Source organism: Mauremys reevesii, linkage group 5, assembly GCF_016161935.1.
Source record: "Mauremys reevesii isolate NIE-2019 linkage group 5, ASM1616193v1, whole genome shotgun sequence".
Classification (NCBI taxonomy): Eukaryota; Metazoa; Chordata; order Testudines; family Geoemydidae; genus Mauremys; species Mauremys reevesii.
Window position 1 is genome coordinate 2,571,553 of NC_052627.1, and position 26,973 is coordinate 2,598,525.

The 26,973-nt window shown below is 54.7% G+C and overlaps 1 protein-coding gene across 2 annotated transcripts in view; it reads left to right on the forward strand.

Moving 5' to 3' along the window:
* Window positions 1–679: 679 nt before the first annotated feature.
* HOPX (HOP homeobox) overlaps window positions 680–26,973 on the forward strand; it is a 31,717-nt gene continuing 5,423 nt past the window's right edge. Inside the window, exons 1-2 of one of the 2 annotated variants that reach the window (XM_039541935.1) lie at window positions 680–907; window positions 20,083–20,269. In XM_039541935.1, coding sequence (XP_039397869.1) covers window positions 20,126–20,269 — 144 coding nt within the window. In that variant the 5' untranslated portion in view covers window positions 680–907; window positions 20,083–20,125. Of the gene's footprint in view, window positions 908–1,018; window positions 1,397–20,082; window positions 20,270–26,973 lie in introns of those variants that run through there. The other variant, XM_039541934.1, reaches the window with a different exon arrangement.

Sequence of the window (26,973 nt, forward strand, 5' to 3'; positions counted from 1 at the left end):
GTTCAGTGCCCAAGCGGAGCTGCCTTGGCCTGCACATATAGCCCCAGCGGATGCCCACTGGACCTCCCGGGACCTTGGGGATTTCAGTCTGGGTGCCCCGGAGCTCTAGCAGTCAGGCTCACTAAGTGTTGGCTTGTGTACTTAGTGCACCTGGAATCCAAGTCGATGGGAGTAAGAGGTCAGCACCCCCAGCTACCACTAGGTTTAATGGCTGGGGGCTTTTCATGGGCAGGGCTGCCACAGAAGGGTTGGTATTTGCATTTTACCCCATTGCTGGAGTTTATTTTCCTGACGCTGGTCGTCACTTTCAGGAGGCCCAACTGGCTCCTTCCTCTTCAGAGCTAGACGGTGCCTGTCAGCACAGCCATGAGACAGGTGGTATGTGCGACGTGGCCTCCACGAGGAGCCCTAGGAGCCCTTGTGACTGATGCACAATTTCCTCTGGCTTCGTCCGAGCTCAGAAGGGGTCACAGATTCCAAGGGCAGAAGGACCATTGTGATCAGTCTGACCCCCATGCGACATAGGCCAGAGACCTCACCAGCCTCCTTCCCAGAACTGGTGGTGGGAATCTTGATGGCAATTCCCCGTGCACAGTGACCCCTGGACGCTGACTCAGCCACACCGGCCTGTATATTGCGGGGACAGTGCCAAGGATCTCCCTGCTCCAGTTCGCCCACCCAGGAGAGTTTGGGAAGTGGTCCTCGCGCCCTGCGCAGGGGACTCCAAGGCATAACCGAGTGCAGCGTGCCAACAGCAAGACAATTATACACCTGCACATGCACAAACTTGGGTGCAGAAGTGCCATGAAAAGCCTTCTACTCTTTGCTGAGATGTCAGGGCAGGCAAGCTAGGAAGGACACACTGAGAAAGAAAACAGATTTACCAGCGCTTGTGGTGGAGCTGCGGGTGAGTCATACCTGCCATCCCCTCCCTTCTATATGGTATGTGTACGTTCTGTCCCTAAAGGGAAACAAGTGTGTGTTAATTAGACAACCGTCAGAATGACATCCAGCCTGGCATACGGCCAGGCGAACTCATTACATCAACAGCGAGCTCTTTGAAGTGCTGCAGCAGCTAGTGAGAAGCCAGGCACAGAGAGGGAAGCCAAGTATCCTCAGCCTCTGTTCTCGCCAGGCTTCGTGTGAGCTCTAGAGCCGGTGGGTTTGAATAAGAGTGGATGTTCCTGCCTCGGCGAGCTGAATGCCAAACCTGAATTACCAGCAGTGTGTGTGGCTGAACAGCCAGCCAGGTGACAGTGTGCTGCAGGTTTTTCAGGTACCTGCTTGTCACACACACATATAGGCTTGTTATCAGGGACAACCGCCCGCACAGCTACTTAAACAGGCGCGTAGGACACTGTTTTTTTGAGAACGATCCAGTCACTTACAGCTCCAGGTGAGTGCAAACTTTGACTTGAATGCACTGGCTTTTCTGAGAACCCAGGGTGGAACTGAGGACTGTCAGGGACTCTGCTGCAGCAAGAGGGAAGCAGAGGGGTGTGGGGATGAGGGCCAGAACCGTACTGGCACCACCCTGCACAGGTACTGGTGGAAGAAAGTGCCCAGGTGCAGAAAGAGGTGTTTAATAGCACCAGGTGTTGCCGCACTTCGCAGTGTTAAAAGATAGGGAGATGGCTCTGCTGGCTGCTGTTGCATTCAGATTATTATTTCTTCTGCTTTTACCAGATATTTTGCTATAAATATGGAGCTGCTGAAGCCAGCTGGAGATTAGATGCTGCATGTTACTATTTTACATGATCACTGATTAAGATAGTTTATGTAGTAAGGAGCCGATTCTGTCACCTTGTTTACAGTGAGTGGTACCGTATTGTGTGTCCCCCGCCCCCCCGCCCAGTTGAGTTCAGAACCAATGGTAACTGGTGTCAGCAGGACCACCAGCAAAAGTACGATATGCATCAACAAGAGCAAAGGTGGCAGAACCGAGTCCTGGTCCAGGACTCGTTGCTGAAGCAGAGAAAGGGACTGACCTGCTTTGGGGGCTTTTCGGCTTTTCACATTTGCCTTTTGGTTGCTAGTGGCTTGTTGTTTTGATCCTCCCAGTGGCAGGAAAAAGGGGATATCTAAAAATAGCCACTTAAACATTCAGTCAGGGTAGAGCCCACTGACAGCTGAGTGATTGTGTTTGAAGAATAGATAGCAGGGGAGGTCAGTGAGACACAGCACAGCAGTGGGGGTTAGTCAGCGCTGCTGCAGCTTAGCAAAGCATGAAATATTAAAAAAAGGCCAAACTTCAAGTGAGATTTACCGCTCAGTAAATATTGACAGAAGCAGCCACCAGCCAGATATTGCGCGTAGCGTTCAAATGACCCAGTGGAGAGGATAGGTGTTGTTTGTAACGACTCACTAGGGAACCAGTGCAGAACACCATTAACCCTTTGTATGACCATTGTGTATAACGTCCGAGCACCAGAACCGAGATTACTGCTTCCTGTGGTTGAGAGGATTTCAGCAAGGCAGGAAACTATAGCTGGGTTGTACTTAGTTGAAATTGCAATATTATCTATTGCATAAAGGACGAGCCTTTGACGATAGCTTGCAGGTAGCAGGCGAATCTGGCACTCAGACACTAAGGCCCAGAACCTCAAAGAAATGGAGGCACCTGACTCCCATTGAAATCATTGAGCCTATGATGCTAGGTGCCTGGGAAGCACTTGGCCTGGCTTCAGAGATGCAGTCATTTCTGCTGCTTGCACTCAGGCCCGGCTCTAGGCAGCAGCAAAGCAAGCAGGTGTTTGGGGCGGCCCAATTCCAGGGGCTGCATTCCGACCATTCTTTTTGCTTGAGCAGTTGTGCTCTCGGAGCTTGGGGCGGCAAAAAGCCTACAGCTGGCCCTGCTTGCACTGTCAGGACCAACCCTACGCACGAAGACACTGGTCTGTCCCATGTTCAATAGCTGTGGAACCAGGGCTCAATGAGAACCCTACAGTACACTGCTTGAGATGACTCAGGTACTTTGTGAACAATGAGTGTTTGCAGGATGCAGCTTACAGCTGGGGGCCCCTTTGGGAGGAAAGATGCTTTATAATGTGGGGGAGGAGCGGGGGGGTCAGTTTTGGCCTAACTCTGCTCACAGTGAAGCCAGTGGGAGTTTCAGCACTGACATCCATGGGGTGAGGCCAGCACCGCTTGCTCTCGGAAAGCTCACTGCTTAGGGGCTACTTTTCAGCAGTGAGGAGCACCTACCCCCAAGCGACGTCACTGGACCCCGCAAAGGCTCAGCACCTCCAGACCCTGATACAAACCTCAGGGTTGGCAGTAGGACTCTGCAAACGTGTGGCAGGGCAGACTGCTCTGTCCATGCTGCTCTAAACTGTTGTTCCACAGAAATATTTTCAGGCAAACGCACCCCCGCAATGGGCGCCGAAGGCCTCTTCTGCATGCAGCATTCTCTGCGTGAGCAGGCACAGCGCAGAGGGGCTCTCTCCAGAACCTAGCACCAGCTCAATCTGCTTTTCCTCCGGGAAACCAGTCAGGCTGCTGAGTTTGCTGCCAGAGACAGCGCTGCCTTAGCTGAGCGAAGCGTGCCCAGGAGGCCGTGTGCCCCGGGAAGGAAGGTTCACCTAGTATTAGGGGTCTGTTCAAAACGGGGGCAGCTCCTGGTGAATGTGGTCTGTCGGCAGCCTCCTCTTGCAGTGCGCTGTGAAGGTAGGTGATGCTCATTGGCTTTAGTACACCTGGGAGCCCGAGTGAGGGACCCTGGGATAGAGAGAGTGTTGTAACGGGGGGCAGGGCAGCAGGGATAGTCTTGGCCCGTGTTCATTGCATCGGGGAGGGGTGAATTGTTCCTTTATTTTCACTTTCTTGTCCTGTCCTCAGAGGTTACGAAGAACAATTTTTCTCTCTCCTCCTTGTAACAACCTTTTATGTACTTGAAAACTGTTATCATGTCCACTCTGTCTTCTCTTCTCCAGACTGAACAAACCCAGTTTTTTCAATCCTCCCTCATAGGTCATGTTTTCTAGACCTTTAATCATTTTTGTTGCTCGTCTTTGGACTTTCTCCAATTTGTCCACATCTTTCCTGAAATGTGGCACCCAGAACTGGACACAATACTCCAGTTGAGCCCTAATCAGCGTGGAGTAGAGCGGAATAATTACTTCCCGTGTCTTGTTTACAACACTCCTGCTAATCCATAGAATCATAGAATCTCAGGGTTGAGAGGGATCTCAGGAGGTATCTAGTCCAACCCCCTGCTCAAAGCAGGACCAATTCCCAACTAAATCATCCCAGCCAGGGCTTTGTCAAGCCTGACCTTAAAAACCTCTAAGGAAAGAGATTCCACCACCTCCCTAGGCAACCCATTCCAGTTCTTCACCACCCTACTAGTGAAAAAGTTTTTCCTAATATCCAACCTAAACCTCCCCCTCTGCAACTTGAGACCATTACTCCTTGTTCTGTCATCTTCTACCACTGAGAACAGTCTAGATCCATCCTCTTTGGAACCCCCCTTCAGGTAGTTGAAAGCAGCTATCAAATCCCCCCTCATTCTTCTCTTCTGCAGACTAAACAATCCCAGTTCCCTCAGCCTCTTCTCATAAGTCATGAGCTCCAGCTCCCTAATCAATTTTGTTGTCCTCTGCTGGACTCTTTCCAGTTTTTCCACATCCTTCTTGTAGTGTGAGATCCAAAACTGGACAGAGTACTCCAGATGAGGCCTCACCAATATCGAAGAGAGGGGAATGATCACGTTCCTCGATCTGCTGGCAATGCCCCTACTTATACAGCCCAAAATGCAGTTAGCCTTCTTGCAACAAGGGCACACTGTTGACTCATATCCAGCTTCTCGTCCACTGTAACCCCTGGGTCCTTTTCTGCAGAACTGCTTCCTAGCCATTCGGTCCCTATTCTGTAACAGTGAATGGGATTCTTCCGTCCTAAGTGCAGGACTCTGAACGTGTCCTTGTTGAACCTCATCAGGTTTTCTTTTGGCCCAGTCCTCTAATTTGTCTTGGTTCCTCAGTATCCTATCCCTACCCTCCAGCGTATCTACCACTCTTCCAAGTTTAGTGTCATCTGCAAACTTGCTGAGGGTACAGTCCACACCATCCTCCAGATCATTAATGAAGATATTGAACAAAACCGGCCTCAGGACCGACCCTTGGGGTACTCCGCTTGAAAACGGCTGCCAACTAGACATGGAGCCGTTGATCACTTCCCATTGAGCCCAATGACCTAGCCAGCTTTCTATCCACCTTATAGTCCATTCATCCAGCCCATACTTCAACTTGCTGGCAAGAATACTGTTTGATACGGTCTCCCAAGCTTTGCTAAAGTCAAGGAATAGCACATCCACTGCTTTCCTCTCATACACATACCCACTTATCTCCTCATAGAAGGCAATTAGGTTAGTCAGGCATGACTTGCCCTTGGTGAATCCATGCTGACTGTTCCTGATCATTTTCCTCTCCTCAAAGTGCTTCAGAATTGATTCCTTGAGGACCTGCTCCATGAATTTTCCAGGGACTGAGATGAGGCCCTGTAGTTCCCCGGATCCTCCTGCTTCCCTTTTTTAAAGATGGGCACTACATTAGCCTTTTTCCAGTCATCCAGGACCTCCACCGATCGCCAGGAGTTTTCAAAGATAATGGCCAATGGCTCTGCAATCACACCCGCCAACTCCTTGAGCACCCTCGGCTGCAGCGCACCCAGCCCTATGGACTTGTGCTCATCCAGCTTTTCTAAATAGTCTCAGACCACTTCTTTGTCCACAGAGGCCTGGTCACCTTCTCCCCATACTGTGCTGCCCAGTGCAGCAGTCTGGGAGCTGACCTTGTTTGTGAAGACAGAGGCAAAAAAAGCATTGAGTACATTAGCTTTTTTCACATCCTCTGTCACGGGTTGCCTCCCTCGTTCAGTAAGGGGCCCACACTTCCCTTGACTTTCTTCTTGTTGCTAACATAGCTGAAGAAACCCTTCCAGGGCTGCCCAGAGTGGGGGGCAAGTGGGGCAATTTGCCCCAGGCCCTGGGCCCCCACAAGAGTTTTTTGGGGCCCCTGGAGTGGGGTCCTTCACTCGCTCCAGGGGCCCCGAAATACCTCTCGTGGGGCCCAGGCCCCCAGAGCTGCTTCTGCTCTAGGTCTCCAGGAAGGACCCCCCGCTGCCGAATTACCACTGAAGACCTGGCCCACGGGTCTTCGGGGCACTTCGGCGGCAGGTCCTGGAGTGGAAGGACCCCCCGCCGAATTACCACTGAAGCGATTCCCCCAGCCCCCCTGAATCCTCTGGGCGGCCCTGAACCCTTCTTGTTACTCTTAACATCTCTTGCTAGCCGCAACTCCAAGTGTGATTTGGCCTTCCTGATTTCACTCCTGCATGCCTGAGCAATATTTTATACTCCGTGGTCATTGGTCCAATCTTCCACTTCTTGTCAGCTTCTTTTTTGTGTTTAAGATCAGCAAGTATTTCACTGTTAAGCCAAGCTGGTCACCTGCCATATTTACTATTCTTTCTACACATTGGGCTGTTTTTTTCCTGTAACCTCAGTAAGGATTCTTTAAAATACAGCCAGCTCTCCTGGACTCCTTTCCCCCTCATGTTAGTCTCTCAGGGGATCCTGTCCATCAGCTCCTTGAGGGAGTCAAGTCTGCTTTTCTGAAGTCCAGGGTCCGTATTCAGCTACTCGCCTGTTTGTTCTATTGACTTTCTTAATTTTCTTTTTTCAGTTTTATTTTGTGGGGATTTTTAATTACCAGTTTTGATCCATACAGGAATATTTTATCCCCAAATCAAAAAATTGTATTGACATTTTTAAAAAATGTTTTGAACACGTTACAATTTTAAAAGCAAAAAATACTGTTTTAAGCAAATCTGCTGAAAATTCAGCAAACAAAACACTATTATGTAAACAATGGAATAGCGTTTGCCCTAATTTCTGCAAGATTTTAAATCATGATGATCCGTCCCATTGGAAATGGAAAAGCCACCTTACTGCTTACAATGGCACTCACTCCAGGACTTACTCAGTGACACCTGGCCTGTAATGCTTCAGTCACTACAGAGTTAGAGAAGAGTCGCTTTTGTGCATGGTGACATGTAACAAGTCTCCTAGGCTCTGTATACAAGGTATTTATTAGTGGGAGTTTAGACTGACTACACTACAGCTGAGTGGCAAAGATTGAGAGTTATTCAGCTCACTCTAACGAAGTGCCAAAGAAATCTGTATTCTTCAGTCCACCTGTCCGGTTTCTGGCCCGTGTTACGAGGAGTCTCTAATCCAACACTCAGAGAGCTGGACAGTATTTTAGTGGTGCACAGCCTTGTGAGGCACAAGTCAGTGCCATGGTGCATGTGGCATGGCCTTGTGACTAGGGCACAGACCTCTGGGCAGGCTGCACTAGTGCACCCACCTTTGCTAGCACTGATGGCGCTAAATCAGCACTGGAGCAATGGGGGAGAATTTCAGGGAAGCCTCGGGTAGCCCCAACCCCTGGGGGTAGCACAGAACACATGTACACCAGGGAAATAGCTTACCCAACAGCAGAGACCAGGACACGAGCCGTTTGAAAGCTTCTGCCTGTGGGGGCTCTATAGCTTGTGTCTACACTGCACACTAAGCGTGGGTCTGAGGGACCTAGTCTTGGGAACACAGCATTTCCAAGCCCAAGCTTGAGCATCCGCACTGCATTAGAAATCTGGGTTTACCATTGCTGGACCCTGGGCTCACAGCCCTGCTAATGCATCCACACTGCACTGCCCTACGGACTCGAGTCTGCAGCTAGACCAGCATCCATGCTGCAAAGTGACAGGGCTTGGCCTGCGTCACACCAGGAACTAGACTCTGGCCCCCTCCGCAGGGTCCGAAGACCCACATCCTGAGTGTCTGATTCTGTGTGGACCAGAGTGCGGATAGCCTCAAACCTGCGTCCGGGCCTGGGCTGAGTGTGCAGTGTAAACACACCCACTGAGCTTGAGGTTATCACGTGTTTCCAAAGTCGGGGGAGCGCGATAAAAGCCTCAGCCTGGGGCTAGTGAGGGACAGGGAGTCGGCAGGCTGAGGCCCACAGACCCTGAGGCCAGAGATCATGGCTGGTGAACACTGAACAGCAGCCCCCACCGCTCCTGAGCCTGAAGTCATTGCAGGGATATCCCTCCCGTTGGAAACTGCTTTGCCACTGAGCTGCCTCCGGCGCCAGTCGCTCACTGGAGAGTGCTAACAGAAACAAAACAGCTATAAGCTGAACTGGGGAAACAAATATGCACGTGTTAAATTCCATATGCAAATTAGCATGCATAAAATTAACACATTTTAAAGAACGACGGTTTACTGAGTACTGTCAGCATGCCCAGGGCTCTGAGCCTACCACAGCTGGCCCCAGCCCTGCCAGGGGAGCTTGCACCCCAAACCGGCTCCAGCTCGCCCCAGGGCCGCGGTGCTGGGCCCAGCGCTGTCGGCCACAGACGCTGCGCCAGATGAAGGCCCAGAGGGCCGGATTAACCTTTTGTGGGCGCCCGTGGAGGCAATGGAGCATGGTGCGGGGAGGTTAGTCCCCAGGGCGAGGGGCCAGCCAGAGGCAATGGGGCATGGCATGGCAGGGGCCCGCCCAATGCGAGGGCACTATTTACAAACCAGCAGTGGCCTGCCCAGCCCGGTGCTGCCAGTGTGCCCCTTTCCCTCGGGGACAGGCCCATGCCAGGCCCCCCCACCCAACATCCCCCAATTCCCTATGGCCAGAGCCCCCCTGGACCCACTATGCCCAGCGCCCCCCAGACCCAGCATCCAAATGCACAGCGCCCTGCACAACCCCACCCCTGCCCAGTGCCCCCCTGCCCACAACCCCACCACAACTACCCAGCACCCCCCATAGAACCCCCACTCCCCAGTGCCCCAACACACACAAATCCTCCCCGCCCCTTCACAGCCCAGCACCCCCAGACTCTCCACAGAGCCACTCCCCCAAGCCTTGCTGGGAGGTGACTGTGTCTGCCAGGCTGAGCTGGCAGTGCAGCCAGGGCCTGGAATTGCTCCGGCCCCTTGGGAGTGGCACGATCAGCCAGGCCAGGACCTGCCCCAGCTGGGGTCCCTCAAGACGACCTTGCCTGGAGGGGCCCTGCCAAGCCCCCCACACTGTTCCCTCCCCCCACCTGCCCCCGGGCAGCTGAGACTGGCCAGGCTTCTGTACCAGTCCCAGACAAGTCAGCTCCGGGGCCCCGCAGGTGGTGGGAGGCTGAGACTGTCCAGAGCTGGAGGTGCCCTGGGGGCTAAGAGGACCAGGGGTGGGGCCAGGGGGCAGAGAGGAGCCCTCGGCCAGGCGGGGGGCAGGCCGAGAGGAGCAAGGGGCGTGGAGGGGGAGCCAGCAGGGTCTCGGGGCGCAGTGCAAGTGGAGCAGGCCGGGGCCCCTTCTGAGTATGGGCCTGGCTCCATGGAGCCACTGGCACCATTGTAAACCTGGCTCTGGTCGAGCCTGAAGCAGTGAGATTAGTGACACTCAACAGAATGTCATGGGCAGGATCTGAACACCGAGCAGGCGGGGAGGGCGGCGTTCCAGGCCTGGGCTCTGGCCAGAGACGAAGCCGAGGACAGAGAGGCAATAGGGAGGACGTGACAGTAGAGACCGGAGGGGGTGGGAGCTGGAGGAAAAGACATCTCCCTCCAAACAGCACAGCCAGCCTGCCCAGGCGGGGCTTGCAGCTGACACACACGTAGGGCAAATCCGTCTAGCTCGCCCTGTGTACCCAAGCATATACTAGACAGCCGTGCTAGGTGGAAACCAGCCCTGTCTCCACCGTGGGAGGCTAGAGAGCTGGCCTGGGGGAGGAACCATCCCGACGACAGCTTTCCTTTGGGTGGGTTCCGCCGTGCCCGTACCCCACAGAGCTGCAGAACAGCAGCCAGCCAGAAACATCTGGTTTTGGAGCAGGTCTGAAGATGGGGCAGAGAGACAGATGGACATTTCCAAACAGCTGGTGGCAGAGGAAAGAGGGATGCAAAGGCCTGGGTCAGCCGCTGTTCTGCCCCTGACTCCCTGGGGCCCTGTGCTCAACACTTACTCTCCCCTGTGTTCCAGCTCCCACCTGTGCGATGGCCCTGCCCCATGAGGTGTCAGGAGGGCAAGCGCATTGAGCAGCGCGAATGCTCAGCCTGCATGGGAATGGGGCCTGTACAGGTGCCTGGCGTCTGGGAGGGGACACCTTGCCCCCTGCTCCTCACCCCACACGACGGAGATGGCGGAGAGGCAGCGATTCCTCTAGGCCAGGGAACGCCCGTGAAGACCGTTACATCAGCCTTGTAGCCAGTGGTGCTGGAAGAGTGAGGCCTAGCGGTTGCTTCAGGGCGCTGAGGCTCCAGCCCAGAGTGCCTGGGGCAATGACTCTAGGTGCAGGGGTCACTGGGGGCTGCTCCCTCACCAGGGAAGCCCACTCTGGCCTAGCATGGCCAGCACCAGCTTCTTTGGAGAGCCTGCCCCTTTCCTGAGTGGAGCTCCCTGTGGGCGCACACGGGACACCACCTCCAGGCCGGGGTTGGAATTCGCCCTTCCCTGCTCCTTCCAGTTCAGCCAGAAGCATCGGGGTTTCCAGCGCGCTCCCTTGCTGGATCGCAGGCAGGGAACTGGCCTTCGGCAAACGACACCAGTGGCCAGTGAGACAATTCCAGGCATTGGGATGGACTCAGCCAGCCTGGCAAATCCAGTACTCAGGTACTCGCAGGACCATTTACTGCCTTCTAGCCCCACATGCAGGCTATTTTAATTAAGGAGCCTACATCCAGATTTAGGTTTCCAGTTTGGGGCCACTATCTTTTCGCACAACCACCACCTGTCAAAGCTGCGGCAGGTCTGTGTCTACACCGCAGTCAGGAGGTGCGACTGCAGCATGTCTACACATACCGTATCTGAGCTACCATTGATCTAGGGCGAGCAGCTCACCTACACACCCAAGTCCCGAATGGGGCTAGCCGTGCCCCTGCCCTTGCTGCCACAGCTTCACTGCTAGCATCACTTGAGCCGCCTTGGAGCTAGCTAGATCCAAGCTGGCTCAGGTATGTCTACATGTGCTGCCTCCCCACTGCTGGGTAGGCAAACCTCCTTACCTGAGGAGGTGGTGAAGGCTAGGACTATAACAGCGTTTAAAAAAGAACTGGATAAATTCATGGTGGTTAAGTCCATAAATGGCTATTAGCCAGGATGGGTAAGGAATGGTGTCCCTAGCCTCTGTTTGTCAGAGAGTGGAGATGGATGGCAGGAGAGAGATCACTTGATCATTGCCTGTTAGGTTCACTCCTTCTGGGGCACCTGGCATTGGCCACTGTCGGGAGACAGATACTGGGCTAGATGGACCGTTGGTCTGACCCAGTACGGCCGTTCTTATGTTCTTATGTTTGTCTCTCGACTGCGTGCTCTGTTGGAGTCACTCAGATTTCTATGCAAAGTATTCCACATTGCTGATCAGGCAGGACGACACTGGCTTTCCTGTAGCTGGGTGCTGGACGATGCAATAGAAAAGCTTGTTACTCATTTCGTTTGCATGGGTCACTAGTGAGGGAGTGGCAGTAATTAAGTTTGCACAAGCAATGATGTCCTATTCCTCTCACTGGGTAAGCAAATTGTTTGGTCATTCGTTTGTTTTGTAACAAGGAGAAATGAGCTGGTCCCACCCATTTCACACATCGGTACATCCCAGAACCATGTGGGTGGTTACTGTCCTGCAGCCTTCTCGGACACAGGAAAGAAGCTCTGTGTTTGAGCAATGCATTTTACCGTCAGTGTTCAACCAATGAGTCATGTGATGGTGGAGGTTGCACAGCTGGGGCAGTGTTATTTATAACCACTTTCCATATTGCCAAACAATGATTTCACTAGCAAATGCTGCCTTCTGCAGAAGTGGCTCCAACAGGAGTTTCCAGACAGGGTGTTGGCAGCAGAAAGATCAAAGGTATTGAGACAGAGGGTAGCATTTCAAAAGACCCTCTGTGACCAGGGCCGGTGCAAGGATGTTTTGCACCCTAGGTGAAACTTCCACCTTGCGCCCTCCCCCGTCCCCGATCCCCTGCCCTGAGGTGCCCCCCTGCGGCAGCTCCCCCCCCTCCGCCCTGAAGTGCCCCCCCGTGGCAGCTCCCCACCCCCCACCCTGAGGCACCCCCCAACCCCAGCTCACCCCTGCTCCGCCTCCATCCCGAGCACGCCTTCGCTGCTTCACTTCTCCCGCCTCCCTGGCTTGCGGTGCCTAAGCTGATTGGCGCCGCAAGCCTGGGAGGTGTGAGAAGTGAAGCAGCTCATCCCTGCTCCGCCTCCTCCCCGAACACGCCGTCACTGCTTCACTTCTCCTGCCTCCCAGGCTTGCGGCGCCAATCAGCATAGGGGCGGGGAGTTCCCCTGCGTGCTGCCCCACCCCCTTCACTTGCTGCAGGCGGCCCTCCCCGTGCTCCCCTGCCCCAGCTCCCTCTGCCTAAATGCCGGCGACGACAGGGGCGGGTGAAGATCCAGCCGCCACAGTCGCTGCCGAAGAAAATGCTGCCCCCCAAATCCTAGTGCCGTAGGCGACCGCCTAGGTCGCCTAAATGGTTGCACCAGCCCTGTCTGTGACTTACGAGCATTTGCCCTGTTTTCAGAAATGACTTTGGCCGTTAGGAGTCATAGTCCCATCAGCTTTCAATAAGACCTCGGCACTTTAGAGACTATGACGGTCAGCCTCGAGAGAGCCGCCCTGGTTTGTGGGCCTGGGGGGTTGTACCAAGTCCTTCTGGGACATGAAAATAAAGCTGCTACAGGGGGCTCCTGAGAGAGGCCAATAGTCCTAGCAATAGCTGGTGACAAAGCAGGATACAAGGTTTGATTCTGAAGTCAGAATCTGCTGCCTTTTCACAGCAAGTTCAAGCCAGATCTTCGTTGTGTTTTGGAGAAGGGGAATAGGAATGGGGAGGGTGGAATTTCCACCTCCACAAGTACACCTGTGCCTGGAGACCATTTTTCCTCAGCTGGTGGGGCAGTCAGCTGTCCATGGCTCTAATCCAGGCCAGCTCCAATCGGATGCCATGGGGACATTTCTAGAAACATGTGGCTCTAACCTCCCCCTCTCCCCCATTAAAACCTTAGCCATGTCCATCTTTCAGGAACTTAACTTTTAAATTCCCTGGTCACCATTGCAGGCAGTTCTTCCCCATTTCCCAGCACTCAGAGTCCGTGGGAACAAGGAACCGCGCACACCTTTTATTTGGGAAAAACACAGTCACTATATATTTACCTGCAATAAAATGGGCAAAACCCAAGCTGTCCAATTCCGGTCACTGGTGTATAGAAAGGATGTGGAGAAACTGGAAAGGATCCAGAGACGAGCGACAAAGATGATCCAAGGGATGGAATGCAGCCATACGAGCAAAGGCTGAAGGAACTGGGTATGTTTAGTTTGGACAAGAGGAGATTAAGGGGGAGATATGAAAGCCGTCTTCAGATAGTTGAAAGGCTGCCATAAAAAAGATGGAGAGAAGTTGTTCTCTCTTGCCACAGAGGGCAGGACAAGAGGCAATGGGATCGAACTACAGCACAGCAGATTTAGATTAAAGCTCAGGAAAAACTTGCCAATTGTCAGAACAGTAGGAGAATGGAACAGATGCCTATGGAGGTTGTGGAAACTCCTTCACTGGAGGTTTTCAAAAGGAGGCTGGACAGAGCTACCTGTCTCGGATGGTTTAGACACAACAAATCCTGCATCTTGGCAGGGGGTTAGACTGACCCTGGCGGTCCCTCCTAACCCTGTGGTTCTATGATCTCACGCCACAATCCCAGTTATTAGGTGTCCTGCTTGTTGAGGGCCCACATCCATCTAAAAGCTCACTCACCGATCCCATTAGGCCCAGTGCTGATCAAGTGGGCGCTAGGAGGCGGCTCCTCAGCCAGGCTGCTCTGTACCAGCAACACCCACCCGACCAGGGCCCCTGCTGATCTGTGGCTGTCTCAGCCAGTTCAGCTCCTGCCCCAGCACTCAGGGCACACATGATGTTCAGCCATTGCGCAGGCCCCACGAAGTTCATCTCTGCCACCAGGAAGCCCAATGCAGTGAAGACAGCGCTATGGAGGGTTCAGGGTCCCCAAGCAGGGCCGGCTTTAGGGCAAGTCCCCGGATTCCAGGGAATTGGGCCCCGCAGTGTCCAGAAGAGGGGCCCTGCACCCTCCACCGAAGTGCCGCTGGAAACAGTGGCAACCGATTGAGCTGCCGCCGAATTGCCGTCATCTTCGCTGCAGGACTCCTGGTCAAACCACTTCCCTTTCCAGCACAGCCCCTCTCTTCCCTTCAGAAGCATGCATTCCCAGCCTATCAAACCACACACAACCTGTCAGCTCAGGGTGACCCACTTCCTACTGGGCGTATCTTGCACAATTCAAATGCCTTTTCATAACCAGCCATGTTAACAAACTGCTGTCATTCCTAGAAACAGAACACAAACAGATTCCAGACAATGCAACACAACACGCCATAGAATCATAAAATCATGAATATCAGGGTTGGAAGGGACCTCAGGAGGTATCTAGTCCAACCCCCTGTTCAAAGCAGGACCTAATCCCCAACTAAATCATCCCAGCCAGGGCTTTGTCAAGCCTGATGTTAAAATCCTCTGAGGAAGGAGATTCCACCACCTCCCTAGGTAACCCATTCCAGTGCTTCACCACTCTACTAGTGAAAAAGTTTTTCCTAATATCCAACCTAAACCTCTCCCACTGCAACTTGAGACCATTGCACCTTGCTCTGTCATCTGGTACCACTGAGAACAGTCTAGATCCATCCTCTTTGGAACCCTCTTGGGGCACTCCACTTGATACCGCTGCCAACTAGACATGGAGCCATTGATCGCTACCCGTTAAGCCCGATGATCTAGCCAGCTTTCTATCCACCTTATAGTCCATTCATCCAGCCCATACTTCTTTAACTTGCTGGCAAGAATACCGGGGGAGACTGTATCAAAAGCTTTGCTAAAGTCAAAGAATAACACGTCTGCTGCTTTCCCCTCATCCACAGATCTCCTCATAAAAGGCAATGAGGTTAGTCAGGCATGACTTGCCCTTGGTGAATCCATGCTGACTGTTCCTGGTCACTTTCTTCTCCTCAAAGTGCTTCAAAATTGATTCCTTGAGGACCTGCTCCATGATTTTTCCAGGAACTGAGGTGAGGCTGACTGGCCTGATCCTCCTTCACTTTTTTAAAGATGGGCACTACACTAGCCTTTTTCCAGTCATCCGGGACCTCCCCCCGATCGCCATGAGTTTTCAAAGATAATGGCCAATGGCTCTGCAATCACATCCACCAACTCCTTTAGCACCCTCGGATGCAGCGCATCCAGCCCCATGGACTTGTGCTCATCCAGCTTTTCTAAATAGTCCTGAACCACTTCTTTCTCCACAGAGGGCTGGTCACCTCCTCCCCAGGCTGGGCTGCCCAGTGCAGCAGTCTGGGAACTGACCTTGTTCGTGAAGAAAGAGGCAAAAAAAGCATTGAGTGCATTAGCTTTTTCCACATCGTCTGTCACTAGGTTCCCTCCCCCATTCAGTAAGGGGCCCACACTTTCCCTGACCTTCTTCTTGTTGTTAACATACCTGTAGAAACCCTTCTTGTTACTCTTAACATCTCTTGCTAGCTGCAACTCCAAGTGTAATTTGGCCTTCCTGATTTCACTCCTGCATGCCTGAGCAATATTTTTATACTCCCTGGTCATTGGTCCAATCTTCCACTTCTTGTAAGCTTCTTTTTTGTGTTTAAGATCAGCAAGGATTTCACTGTTAAGCCAAGCTGGTCACCTGCCATATTTATTCTTCTTCCTACACATCAGGATGGTTTGTTCCTGCAACCTCAATAAGGATTCTTTGAAATACAGCCAGCTCTCCTGGACTCCTTTCCCCCTCATGTTATTCTCCCAGGGGATCCTGCCCATCAGTTCCCTGAGGGAGTCAAAGTCTGCTTTTCTGAAGTCCAGGGTCCATATTCTGCTGCTCTCCTTTCTTCCTTGTGTCAGGATCCTGAACTCGACCATCTCATGCTCACTGCTTCCCAGGTTCCCATCCACTTTTGCTTCCCCTACTATTTCTTCCCGGTTTGTGAGCAGCAGGTCGAGAAGAGCTCTGCCTCTAGTTGGTTCCTAGAGCACTTGGACCAAGAAATTGTCCCCTACACTTTCCAAAAACTTCCCAGATTGTCTGTGCACTGCTGTATTGCTCTCCCAGCAGATATCGGGGTGATTGACGTCACAGGCGCCAACTTTTTTCTGTGCCGGTGGGTGCTCGCGCCCCTGCTCCGACTCCACCCCTGCCCCAAAGTACCCTCCCTAATTCTGCCCCTCTCTGCCCCTATTGGACCCCTCTCCAAATTCCCACCCCAACCCCGCCTCCTCCCCTAAGCACACCACGTTCCCCCTCCTCCCCCTCCCTCCCAGACTTGTCGCACAAAACAGCTGTTTCACGGCGCAAGCGCTGGGAGTGGGGAGAAGCAGGATGCAGTGGCATGCTCAGGTGGCCTTTGCATCCTCTGCCTGTGCAACAGCTTGTAGATTGATGCACAAATTAGGTTTCTGCCCCTCTGCTGAGTGGTAGCAGAGGTCAGTGTTTTGCAGGTCACCTGCCAGTGACCAAGGGACATCCCAATACACACTGCCTTTCTGAAATGAAAAGTCAAAACATTTAATCTCAAAACTGCTGAAACAAACTGTTTCAACCTTTCCAACGGAAAAAAAATCCAACCAAAACAATTTGCTGAATTCACAAATTGTTTTGGCTGACCCGAATCTTCATTATTATTATTTTTTGGCAAACAAAGGTTTTGCATGAAGTATTTCCCACAATGCCGTGTACTAGAAATGCACTAGGGCCTACGAACAGAACAGTAACCTGGGAGAACACAGGAATATTTTGGAGCTATTAAAATTAGAGTTTATGCAGCTATGTCCTCTTGGTGTCTAAGAGCTAGCAAACAAACCTTTATTCTGCAGTTCTCTAACAGGGTATGAACACGTGTCACAACCATGTGAACTAGTGTGACCTGCTCACCCTTAGAATGAGAAGTGTGTCAAGATTCTACAGAAATCCCCCAGCAATGAAACTGAAGATGGGCATGGGAAACTCAGGCTTAGCACATACAAGAAATATTTCCACAATCAGTAGTTCAAAAGTTGTGTTGGAGTCGTTTAGGTGCCAAGCAAATGTATTGCCTTGGAAGCTCACTGGGTAACGTTTCCCCAAGGTGATCTCAGGTGTGGCAAATCTTGCACTTCAGTTGATGCTTTCCTGGAGGACTGCATTCCTTCTGTCTAGGTTGGGCTCTTTGGGAATGGATGTTCATCCCCCTGAGAGCCCAGCAGGAGCTGTCCAGTAGAACCATAAAGCACTTGTGGGGATCACTGAGAACAAACCATGGGGCCCCGGGCTGTGTGGGGAGATGCACTGCTTTGACTGACAGTAGAATCTGCCCTGGCCTTCTCATTTGTTGAAGTGACATAGGAGAACACGACACTTAACACACCAAAAACTAAATACTGGAGCGTCCCTGTGCTAAGGGGCTTGCAAGCTAAAGATCTGCATCTGCAAAGACTAAGCATGTGAATAATTGAGTCCAATGGAGCTTTACTCGTGTGAGGAAAGTTCCTCATATTCTTAAATCTTTGCAGGACAGGTCTATATGTTGGCTATACACCGTTACCAATGCTAATAAACAAGGGATGGGGGAAAAGGCTGGGAAAGACCAGGAGGTGTTGGGCCGGGCATGCACAGTGACCAAAATCAGGACTGGGACACGCCAAGGTGGACCTGCAGGAGAAATAATGGAATGGGGGCACGAGGGGGACTGTTCAACACAGACACGGTGGGAGCCAGCTGGGCCCATTGCATCCCAGCCCTGCTTCAAGCACGGCTCGTTAGTGAATCCTTTTGTGCCTACACTTTCTAGTCAAGAAAACGGGCTGTGTAGATCCGCTGTGCTCCTTCCTGCTCTTATGTGCCCCTTTCCAACCTCTCTGTGCTGCCTCCGTCTTCCCCATCTCTCCAGACCCCCGCCCCCAAATCTCACACTGCCGCCCCCTGAAAATCCAGCCAGCATGCACCCACCCGGCCATGCAGACACCTCCCCCTGGCCCCAGCTTCTGTAGGGTCACCAGCTGGCCTGTGTTTATAAGGACAGTCCTGATGTTTGGGGCTTTGCCTTTTACAGGTGCCTGTTACCCACACCCCGTCCTGATTTTTCACACTTGCTCTCTGGTCACCCTCAGCTCCAGCCACACACACATACGCCAGCTCCCCCAGGAGAACTCATACACAGGCTTCACCCAACCCGCCTCACATCCGCAGCCGCCCCCCGTCCTGTCCCTCTCACCCCTCCAAACAGGGAGAGAGCCCCCTTCCCTGTTTGCTTTCCTCTGCCCCTCCTTGTGCACACCCAGAGGTTGGAAAGGCTCCCACTGACCCCGAGGGAGCAAAACTTGTCCTGCCATTATCATGTCCCACATAGAGCTGGGTGGGAATTTTTCACATAACCTTTTTTTGTTGGAAAAATGCCAGTTTGTCAAAACCCAAACGTCTCCTGGGAAAGGGGCAGGTTTGACACATTTCCCCTTTCAAAAAAGTTGAGAGAAAATCACAATTGTCAAAAATGTCCCGTTTTGACATTTTCAAAATGAAAAATCCCATTTTCAGTTTAAAATGACTTTGGTTCAACTTTTAAGTTAACTTATAGTTTAAAAAAAAAGGTTTTCAAAGAAAGGTCAAAATCAAAATGAAACATTTCAATTGCCCCAATCTGAAACAAAATGCAGATTTTTCAGTTCGTGAAAATTTTTGACATTTTGACTTTTCTGACAATTTTGAGACAGAAATGTCTTTTGAACTCTGGACAGTTCTCCTGGGAAGGGAAATCATTCCCCACGCTGCTCTAATCACGGCCAATAGGTCACACTCCAATGCAGCGGTTCTATAAGGAGTCCAGCCTTGCAGGGAAGCCATTCTATTGCTGATACACCCAAGGAAAAAAGCAGGCCATAAAAAAACCTTTCAGACATTCTTTCAACATCCAAAAGCACAATGCATTTTTTTCCCCTTAATAGTTACCCTTAATGCACTAATTTGTTACCAGAGCTTGCAGGGCACTACAGGATCCAGAGGACTGGCTCTCCCAGTGCTATAACTAGCAGCCTCCCTTCCCAGAGTCCTGCACATTCCTGTAACATCCCCAACCAGCAATGCCAACACCTAAAGTTGTGGACAGGAATCAGCCCTGCAGGAGTCTGCTGGAACTGTAAACATGGCAAAATAGCTTTGCCCAGCAGAGCACAGAATCAGCACGGAAAGAGGTGGTGGTTTCTGCTCTGCAGGCTCTGACATCTCAAGCAGATACACACTGATGTGAACTAGCTAACATCTCCCCCCATTTCCTCTGTTCCAGATCCCCCTAAACAATTTCAATTAGGCCTTTCTGCTAATCTTTGAGCTGAGCAGTTGTAATCACACTGGCCCAATACCCTGTCCCCTCCACCACGCGGGGAAGGGTCTCTGCCAGCTCCCAGGGGAAGGAGCGATGCTTTTGCTCACAGGGAAGCAGCTCCTGGTGTTCCCAGTGAAGGGGCTCTGCTCAAACCCAAGTGGGAACAGGGAACACAACGATATGGAGCCTCTGACTGGTTTACACGTAGCAGACTGAGCATTGCCCTGGGTGAACATTGCCTCGCATTAACTAGCCCGCTGGGCCTGTGCATCAGGGGCCTGGTTACTCCATTCAGGTATCTTTGGCAGCTGTTTCTGCCCTGCCCACGATGAAGGGCTTTGCAGGGGGGGTCCCAATGAGCCAGCGCACTAAATCTCACTCATTCAGATTAGCCTGGTTTGGGACAGCCCCCAGCATGAGATGCCCCTGGCGTTTGCCAGTGTGGCAGTCACAGCGCACGCAGGCCCCGCAGGGCCCAGAGACCAGGTGCTGCACGTGCGGCGCGGCAGCAGTGCCCTGCTAACACGGCGGCTCTGGCTGCTGAGCAGAGCTGGCTGGGGGGGTGCAGGCTGGAGCTGGGTGTCAAGGGCTGAGCTGAGCACCAGCAGCACAGGCCACGAGCGGACGCAGCTCCACTCCCTGCTCTGGGCTCAGGAAGAACCTGCTTCTCCCCAGGTGCCTCCTCAGCCCCTCGCCCAGCGCCCCGTGTGCAGAGGAAATGGCCACCGAGCAGCCAGTGGGCCCCACGCAGGAGCAGCTGGAGATCCTGGAGTACAACTTCAGCAAGGTCAACAAGCACCCAGACCCCACCACCCTCTGCCTCATCGCGGCCGAGGCGGGGCTGTCCGAAGAGCAGACACTGGTGAGTGCCCCAGCGCCCACAGCCCTGCTCTGGGGCCCAGAAAGCCATCCCGCCCCCAGCCCTACCCACCCCACAACCCGCCCCATGACTCCATTCCTCGCCCTGTAACCCTACAGCCCTGACCCACCTCACAACCCACCCCATGACTCCATTCCTCGCCCCGTAACCCTACAGCCCTGACCCACCTCACAACCCGCCCCATAACTCCACTGCTCGCCCCGTAACCCTACAGCCCCAACCCACCTCACAACCCGCCCCATAACTCCACTGCTCGCCCCGTAACCCTACAGCCCCGACCCACCTCACAACCCGCCCCATAACTCCACTGCTCGGCCCGTAACCCTACAGCCCCGACCCACCTCACAACCAACCCAATAACTCCACTGCTCGCCCCGTAACCCTACAGCCCCGACCCACCTCACAACCCACCCCATAACTCCACTGCTCGCCCCGTAACCCTACAGCCCCGACCCACCTCACAACCCGCCCCATAACTCCATTCCTCGCCCCGTAACCCTAGAGCACCGACCCACCTCACAACCCGCCCCATAACTCCACTGCTCGCCCCGTAACCCTACAGCCCTGACCCACCTCACAACCCGCCCCATAACTCCATTCCTCGCCCCGTAACCCTACAGCCCCGACCCACCTCACAACCAACCCAATAACTCCATTCCTCGCCCCGTAACCCAACAGCCCTGACCCACCTCACAACCCACCCCATAACTCCATTCCTCGCCCTGTAACCCTACAGCCCCGACCCACCTCACAACCCACCCCATGACTCCACTGCTCGCCCCGTAACCCTACAGCCCTGACCCACCTCACAACCCACCCCATGACTCCACTGCTCGGCCCGTAACCCTACAGCCCCGACCCACCTCACAACCCGCCCCATAACTCCACTGCTCGCCCCGTAACCCTACAGCCCTACCCACCTCACAACCCGCCCCATAACTCCATTCCTCGCCCTGTAACCCTACAGCCCTACCCACCCCACAACCCGCCCCATAACTCCATTCCTCGCCCCGTAACCCTACAGCCCAACCCACCTCACAACCCACCCCATAACTCCACTGCTCGGCCCGTAACCCTACAGCCCCGACCCACCTCACAACCCGCCCCATAACTCCACTGCTCGGCCCGTAACCCTACAGCCCTGACCCACCCCACAACCCGCCCCATAACTCCACTGCTCGCCCCGTAACCCTACAGCGCCGACCCACCTCACAACCCACCCCATAACTCCATTCCTCGCCCCGTAACCCAACAGCCCTGACCCACCTCACAACCCGCCCCATAACTCCACTGCTCGCCCCGTAACCCTACAGCCCCGACCCACCTCACAACCAACCCAATAACTCCATTCCTCGCCCCGTAACCCAACAGCCCTGACCCACCTCACAACCCACCCCATAACTCCATTAATCGCCCTGTAACCCTACAGCCCCGACCCACCTCACAACCCACCCCATGACTCCACTGCTCGCCCCGTAACCCTACAGCCCTGACCCACCTCACAACCCACCCCATGACTCCACTGCTCGGCCCGTAACCCTACAGCCCCGACCCACCTCACAACCCGCCCCATAACTCCACTGCTCGCCCCGTAACCCTACAGCCCTACCCACCTCACAACCCGCCCCATAACTCCATTCCTCGCCCTGTAACCCTACAGCCCGACCCACCCCACCCCCCGCCCCAGACCTCCATGCCTCGCCCCGTACCCCTACCGCCCAACCCACCTCACACCCCCCCCCATAACTCCACTGCTCGGCCCGTAACCCTACAGCCCCGACCCACCTCACAACCCCCCCCATCACTCCACTGCTCGGCCCGTAACCCTACAGCCCCGACCCACCTCACAACCCCCCCCATCACTCCACTGCTTGGCCCGTAACCCTACAGCCCTGACCCACCCCACAACCCGCCCCATAACTCCACTGCTCACCCCGTAACCCTACAGCGCCGACCCACCTCACAACCCACCCCATAACACCAATCCTCGCCCCGTAACCCAACAGCCCTGACCCACCTCACAACCCGCCCCATAACTCCACTGCTCGCCCAGAACCCTACAGCCCCGACCCACCCCACAACCCACCCCATAACTCCACTGCTCGCCCAGAACCCTACAGCCCCGACCCACCTCACAACCCGCCCCATAACTCCATTCCTCGCCCCGTAACCCTACAGCCCTGACCCACCTCACAACCCACCCCATGACTCCACTGCTCGCCCCGTAACCCTACAGCCCCGACCCACCTCACAACCCACCCCATAACTCCATTCCTCGCCCCGTAACCCTACAGCGCCGACCCACCTCACAACCCACCCAATAACTCCACTGCTCGCCCCGTAACCCTACAGCGCCGACCCACCTCACAACCCACCCCATGACTCCACTGCTCGCCCCGTAACCCTACAGCCCCGACCCACCTCACAACCCGCCCCATGACTCCACTGCTCGCCCCATAACCCTACAGCCCCGACCCACCCCACAACCCGCCCCATAACTCCATTCCTCGCCCTGTAACCCTACAGCGCCGACCCACCTCACAACCCGCCCCATAACTCCACTGCTCGGCCCGTAACCCTACAGCCCCGACCCACCTCACAACCAACCCAATAACTCCATTCCTCGCCCCGTAATCCTACAGCCCCAACCCACCCCACAACCCACCCCATAACTCCACTGCTCGCCCCGTAACCCTACAGCCCCGACCCACCTCACAACCCACCCCATAACTCCATTCCTCGCCCCGTAACCCTACAGCGCCGACCCACCTCACAACCCACCCCATGACTCCACTGCTCGCCCCGTAACCCTACAGCCCCGACCCACCTCACAACCCGCCCCATAACTCCACTGCTCGGCCCGTAACCCTACAGCCCCAACCCACCTCACAACCCACCCCATAACTCCATTCCTCGCCCCGTAACCCTACAGCCCCGACCCACCTCACAATCCGCCCCATAACTCCACTGCTCGGCCCGTAACCCTACAGCCCCGACCCACCTCACAACCCACCCCATGACTCCACTGCTCGCCCCGTAACCCTACAGCCCCGACCCACCTCACAACCCACCCCATAACTCCACTGCTCGGCCCGTAACCCTACAGCCCCGACCCACCTCACAACCCGCCCCATAACTCCACTGCTCGCCCCGTAACCCTACAGCCCCGACCTACCTCACAACCCACCCCATAACTCCATACCTTGCCCCGTAACCCTACAGCACCGACCCACCTCACAACCCACCCCATAGCTCCATTCCTCGCCCTGTAACCCTACAGCCCCGACCCACCTCACAACCCAGCCCATAACTCCCTCCTCGCCCCACAACCTGCAGCCCTGACTCACTCCACACCCCACGCCATAACTCCCTCCTCGCCCCGTAAACCTGCAGCTCCGACACTACCCCACCTCATAACGCCACTCCTCGCCCCATACCCCTATAGCCCCGACCGATTTTACAACCCACCCCATGACTCCCTCCTTGCCTCGTAACCCTATCCCCTGATACTCACTCCACAACCTACCCCATAACTCCACCATTCGTCCCATATCCTACAGCCCCGATACACTCCACAACCCACCCTGTAACTCCACCCTTCACCCCATAACCCTACAGCCCCGACCCACTCCACACCCCACCCCATAACTCTACTCCTCGCCCCGTAACCCTACAGCCCTGATCCACTCCACACCCCACGCCATAATTCCCTCCTTGCCCCATAACCCTATAGTCCCGACCCACTCCAAAACCCACCCGATAACTCCACGCCTCGCCCCGTAACCCTACAGCCCCGATCCAGTCCCCACCCTATAATTCCACCCCTCGCTCCGTAATCCTACAGCCCCGACCCACTCCACAACCCACCGCATAACTCCACCCTTCGCCCCGTTACCCTACAGCCCCGACCCTCTCCACACCACACCCCATAACTCCCTCCTCGACCCATAACCCTACAGCCCCGACCCACTCCACAACCCACCCCGGAACTCCACTCCTCACCCCATAATCTACAGCCCCATCCCACTCCATAAATCACCCCATAATTCCATTTCTCTCCCCATAACCCTACAGACCGGACCCACCCCAAAACCCACCCCATAACTAGATTCCTCGGTCCACAACCCTACAGACCCAACCCACTCCACACCCCACCCCATAACTCCCTCCTCGACCCATACCCCTACAGCCCTGACCCAGTTCACACCTAACCCCATGACTCCCTCCTTGTTCCATACCCTAGAGCCGCGACCTACTCTATAACTCCATTCCTCGCCCCATAACCTACAGCCCAGACCCACTCCACACCACACCCCATAACTCCACTCCTTACAGCCCCAACCCACTCCACACTGCACCCCATAAATCCTCACCTGGTAACCTGTTCCCCGCGACCCACTCCATAACTCCATTCCTCACCCCATAACCTACAGCCCTGACCCACTCATACCACACCCCCTAACTCCACTCTTCACCACAAAACCTACAGCACCGCCCCACTCTGCACCCCACCCCATAACTCCCTCCTTGCCCCATAAAGCTACAGCCCCGACCCACTCCACAACACACCCCATAACTCCACATCTTGCCCATAACCCTACAGCCCCAAACCATTCTACAACCCACCCCATAACGCAAGTCCTCGCCTCAAAACCCTACAGCCTCGACCCACTCCACAACCCACCCCATAACTCCCTCCTCGCCCCACAACCTACAGCCCTGATCCACTCATACCACACCCCATAACTCCACTCTTCACCACAAAACCTACAGCACCGACCCACTCCACACCCTACCCCCTAACTCCCTCCTCGCCCCATAACCCTACAGCCCCGACCCACTCCCAAACCCACCCCATAATTCTCTCCTTGCCCCATAACCCTACAGCCCCGACCCACTCTGCACCACACCCCATAGCTCCCTCCTCGCCCCATAACCTACATCCCCAACCCACTCCACACCCCACCCCATAACTCCCTATTCACCCCATAACCCTACAGCCCCGACCCACTCCACAACCGACCCCATAACTCCATCCTCGCCCCATAACCCTAGAGCCCCCACCCACCCCATAACTCCACTTTTCGCTCCATAACCTACGGCTCCGACCCCCACTCCACCCCGTAACGCTCTCCTTGCCCCATAACCCTACAGCCCCAACCCACTTCACAACCCACCCCGTAACACCCACTCCTCTCCCCATAACCCTACAGCCCCGATCCACTCCACAACCCCCCCATAACTCCTCATCTCACAACACACCTTCCTATAGCTGCATCACACTGCCATAACCCTGCTGTCCGGAGCACAGCCCCACAATCTCACCGCTCGCTCTCCCCCATAGCTATGCCGTCCATCTCCCACCCCACCACTCCTCGCCCCACGCCACAGCCCCATCCACCCTACATGAGCCCGCCCCCATATCCCTGTAAGTGCTCCCCTACTCCCTCCCATAGCCTCAATTTGCTCCCCAGAACTTCGCCAGCACCTGCCCTTGCTACCCCAGGGCTCTGTCCCTTCCCAGCGGCCCGCCCGGCCTGCCCCTTTTCATCTCTCGCTCTGCCTTTCAAGCATGTTTCTTTCCCGCTCACTCGCTGGCTCGCTCTAGCTGTCACTTCCCCTCCTGGCTGGGCTCCCCGCGGCTCCTCTATTGCTGGGTTCCCAGCAGCAGCCCTGGCTGGCTCTGCTCTTACAATGCCGGCCAGGCCATTTACAGCACCTTGGCAACGGCCCCTTTCCCGCTGCCTGTTCTCTCCTTTTGCCACCTCACCCCCAGCCGGCTGCTTTGTGGCCCCTTTAACTCTCTGTGTCCTCATTCCCGTCCCTTTCCATCCGATCAGTAGCATCAGCAGAATTCTCTGTGGACTAAAAGGGGTCAAAGAAATCCTGGAAGCTCCTTCAGAAGGAGGCAGGAGCTGCCAGACTGGCTGCAAGCTGCAGGGTCAGGCCTGAGAAGTGGGCCGGACTGTCTGTGGGGCGCTGTGCGTGCACACAGAGTCTTTGGGGGATTGTCCGCACACACAGCTCGCTCACGGCGGAGAGACTCCCAGCCATCGATTTTTCTTGGGGAACTGCTTGGACAGACTCACACAGACACACACTCGCTCGTGGCCTGACTGCTTTATTCCGCCTCTCCTACTTATGAGCCACGTGTGTTGGGTGCAAGGCCCGGCTCATGTAACGGTTTGGAGCTCATCACTGGAAAGTTAGTGCATAGCTGAAAGGTCGTGCTGGCGCCCAGGTGCCATGCATAACGTCAGAACTTACAGCCTGCACAGCAGCGGGCCGCAAATCCCAGGGCTGATTGAACCTGGTGATCTGCTGAACAAAAAGCTCTCAGCCATGCTGGTAGCTGCTCCCATCGCTGCTCGCTGGCTCAGCTATTCGAGGCTTCTCTGTGACACAGACAGAGACAATCCTGGTGTCTTATTATATGGATTAAGGCCAGAGTGAGCAGGCGCTGCTGGGAGAGAACACACAAAAAGCCTCCAACCCACCCCTCCTGCATGTGCTTCCAAGCACCCCTACAGAGGGCAGGGAGGAGATGGAGTCAGGGACCCTCCCGGCCAGCACAGGCTAGCTGGGTGCACCGGGAAGAGCATGCGGCATTCTCCTTAGGGACGGTGCAGCGCACAGTCCCCCAGCACGCAGGCAGGCAGGACGTATGGTGATTCCTAGGCACAGCC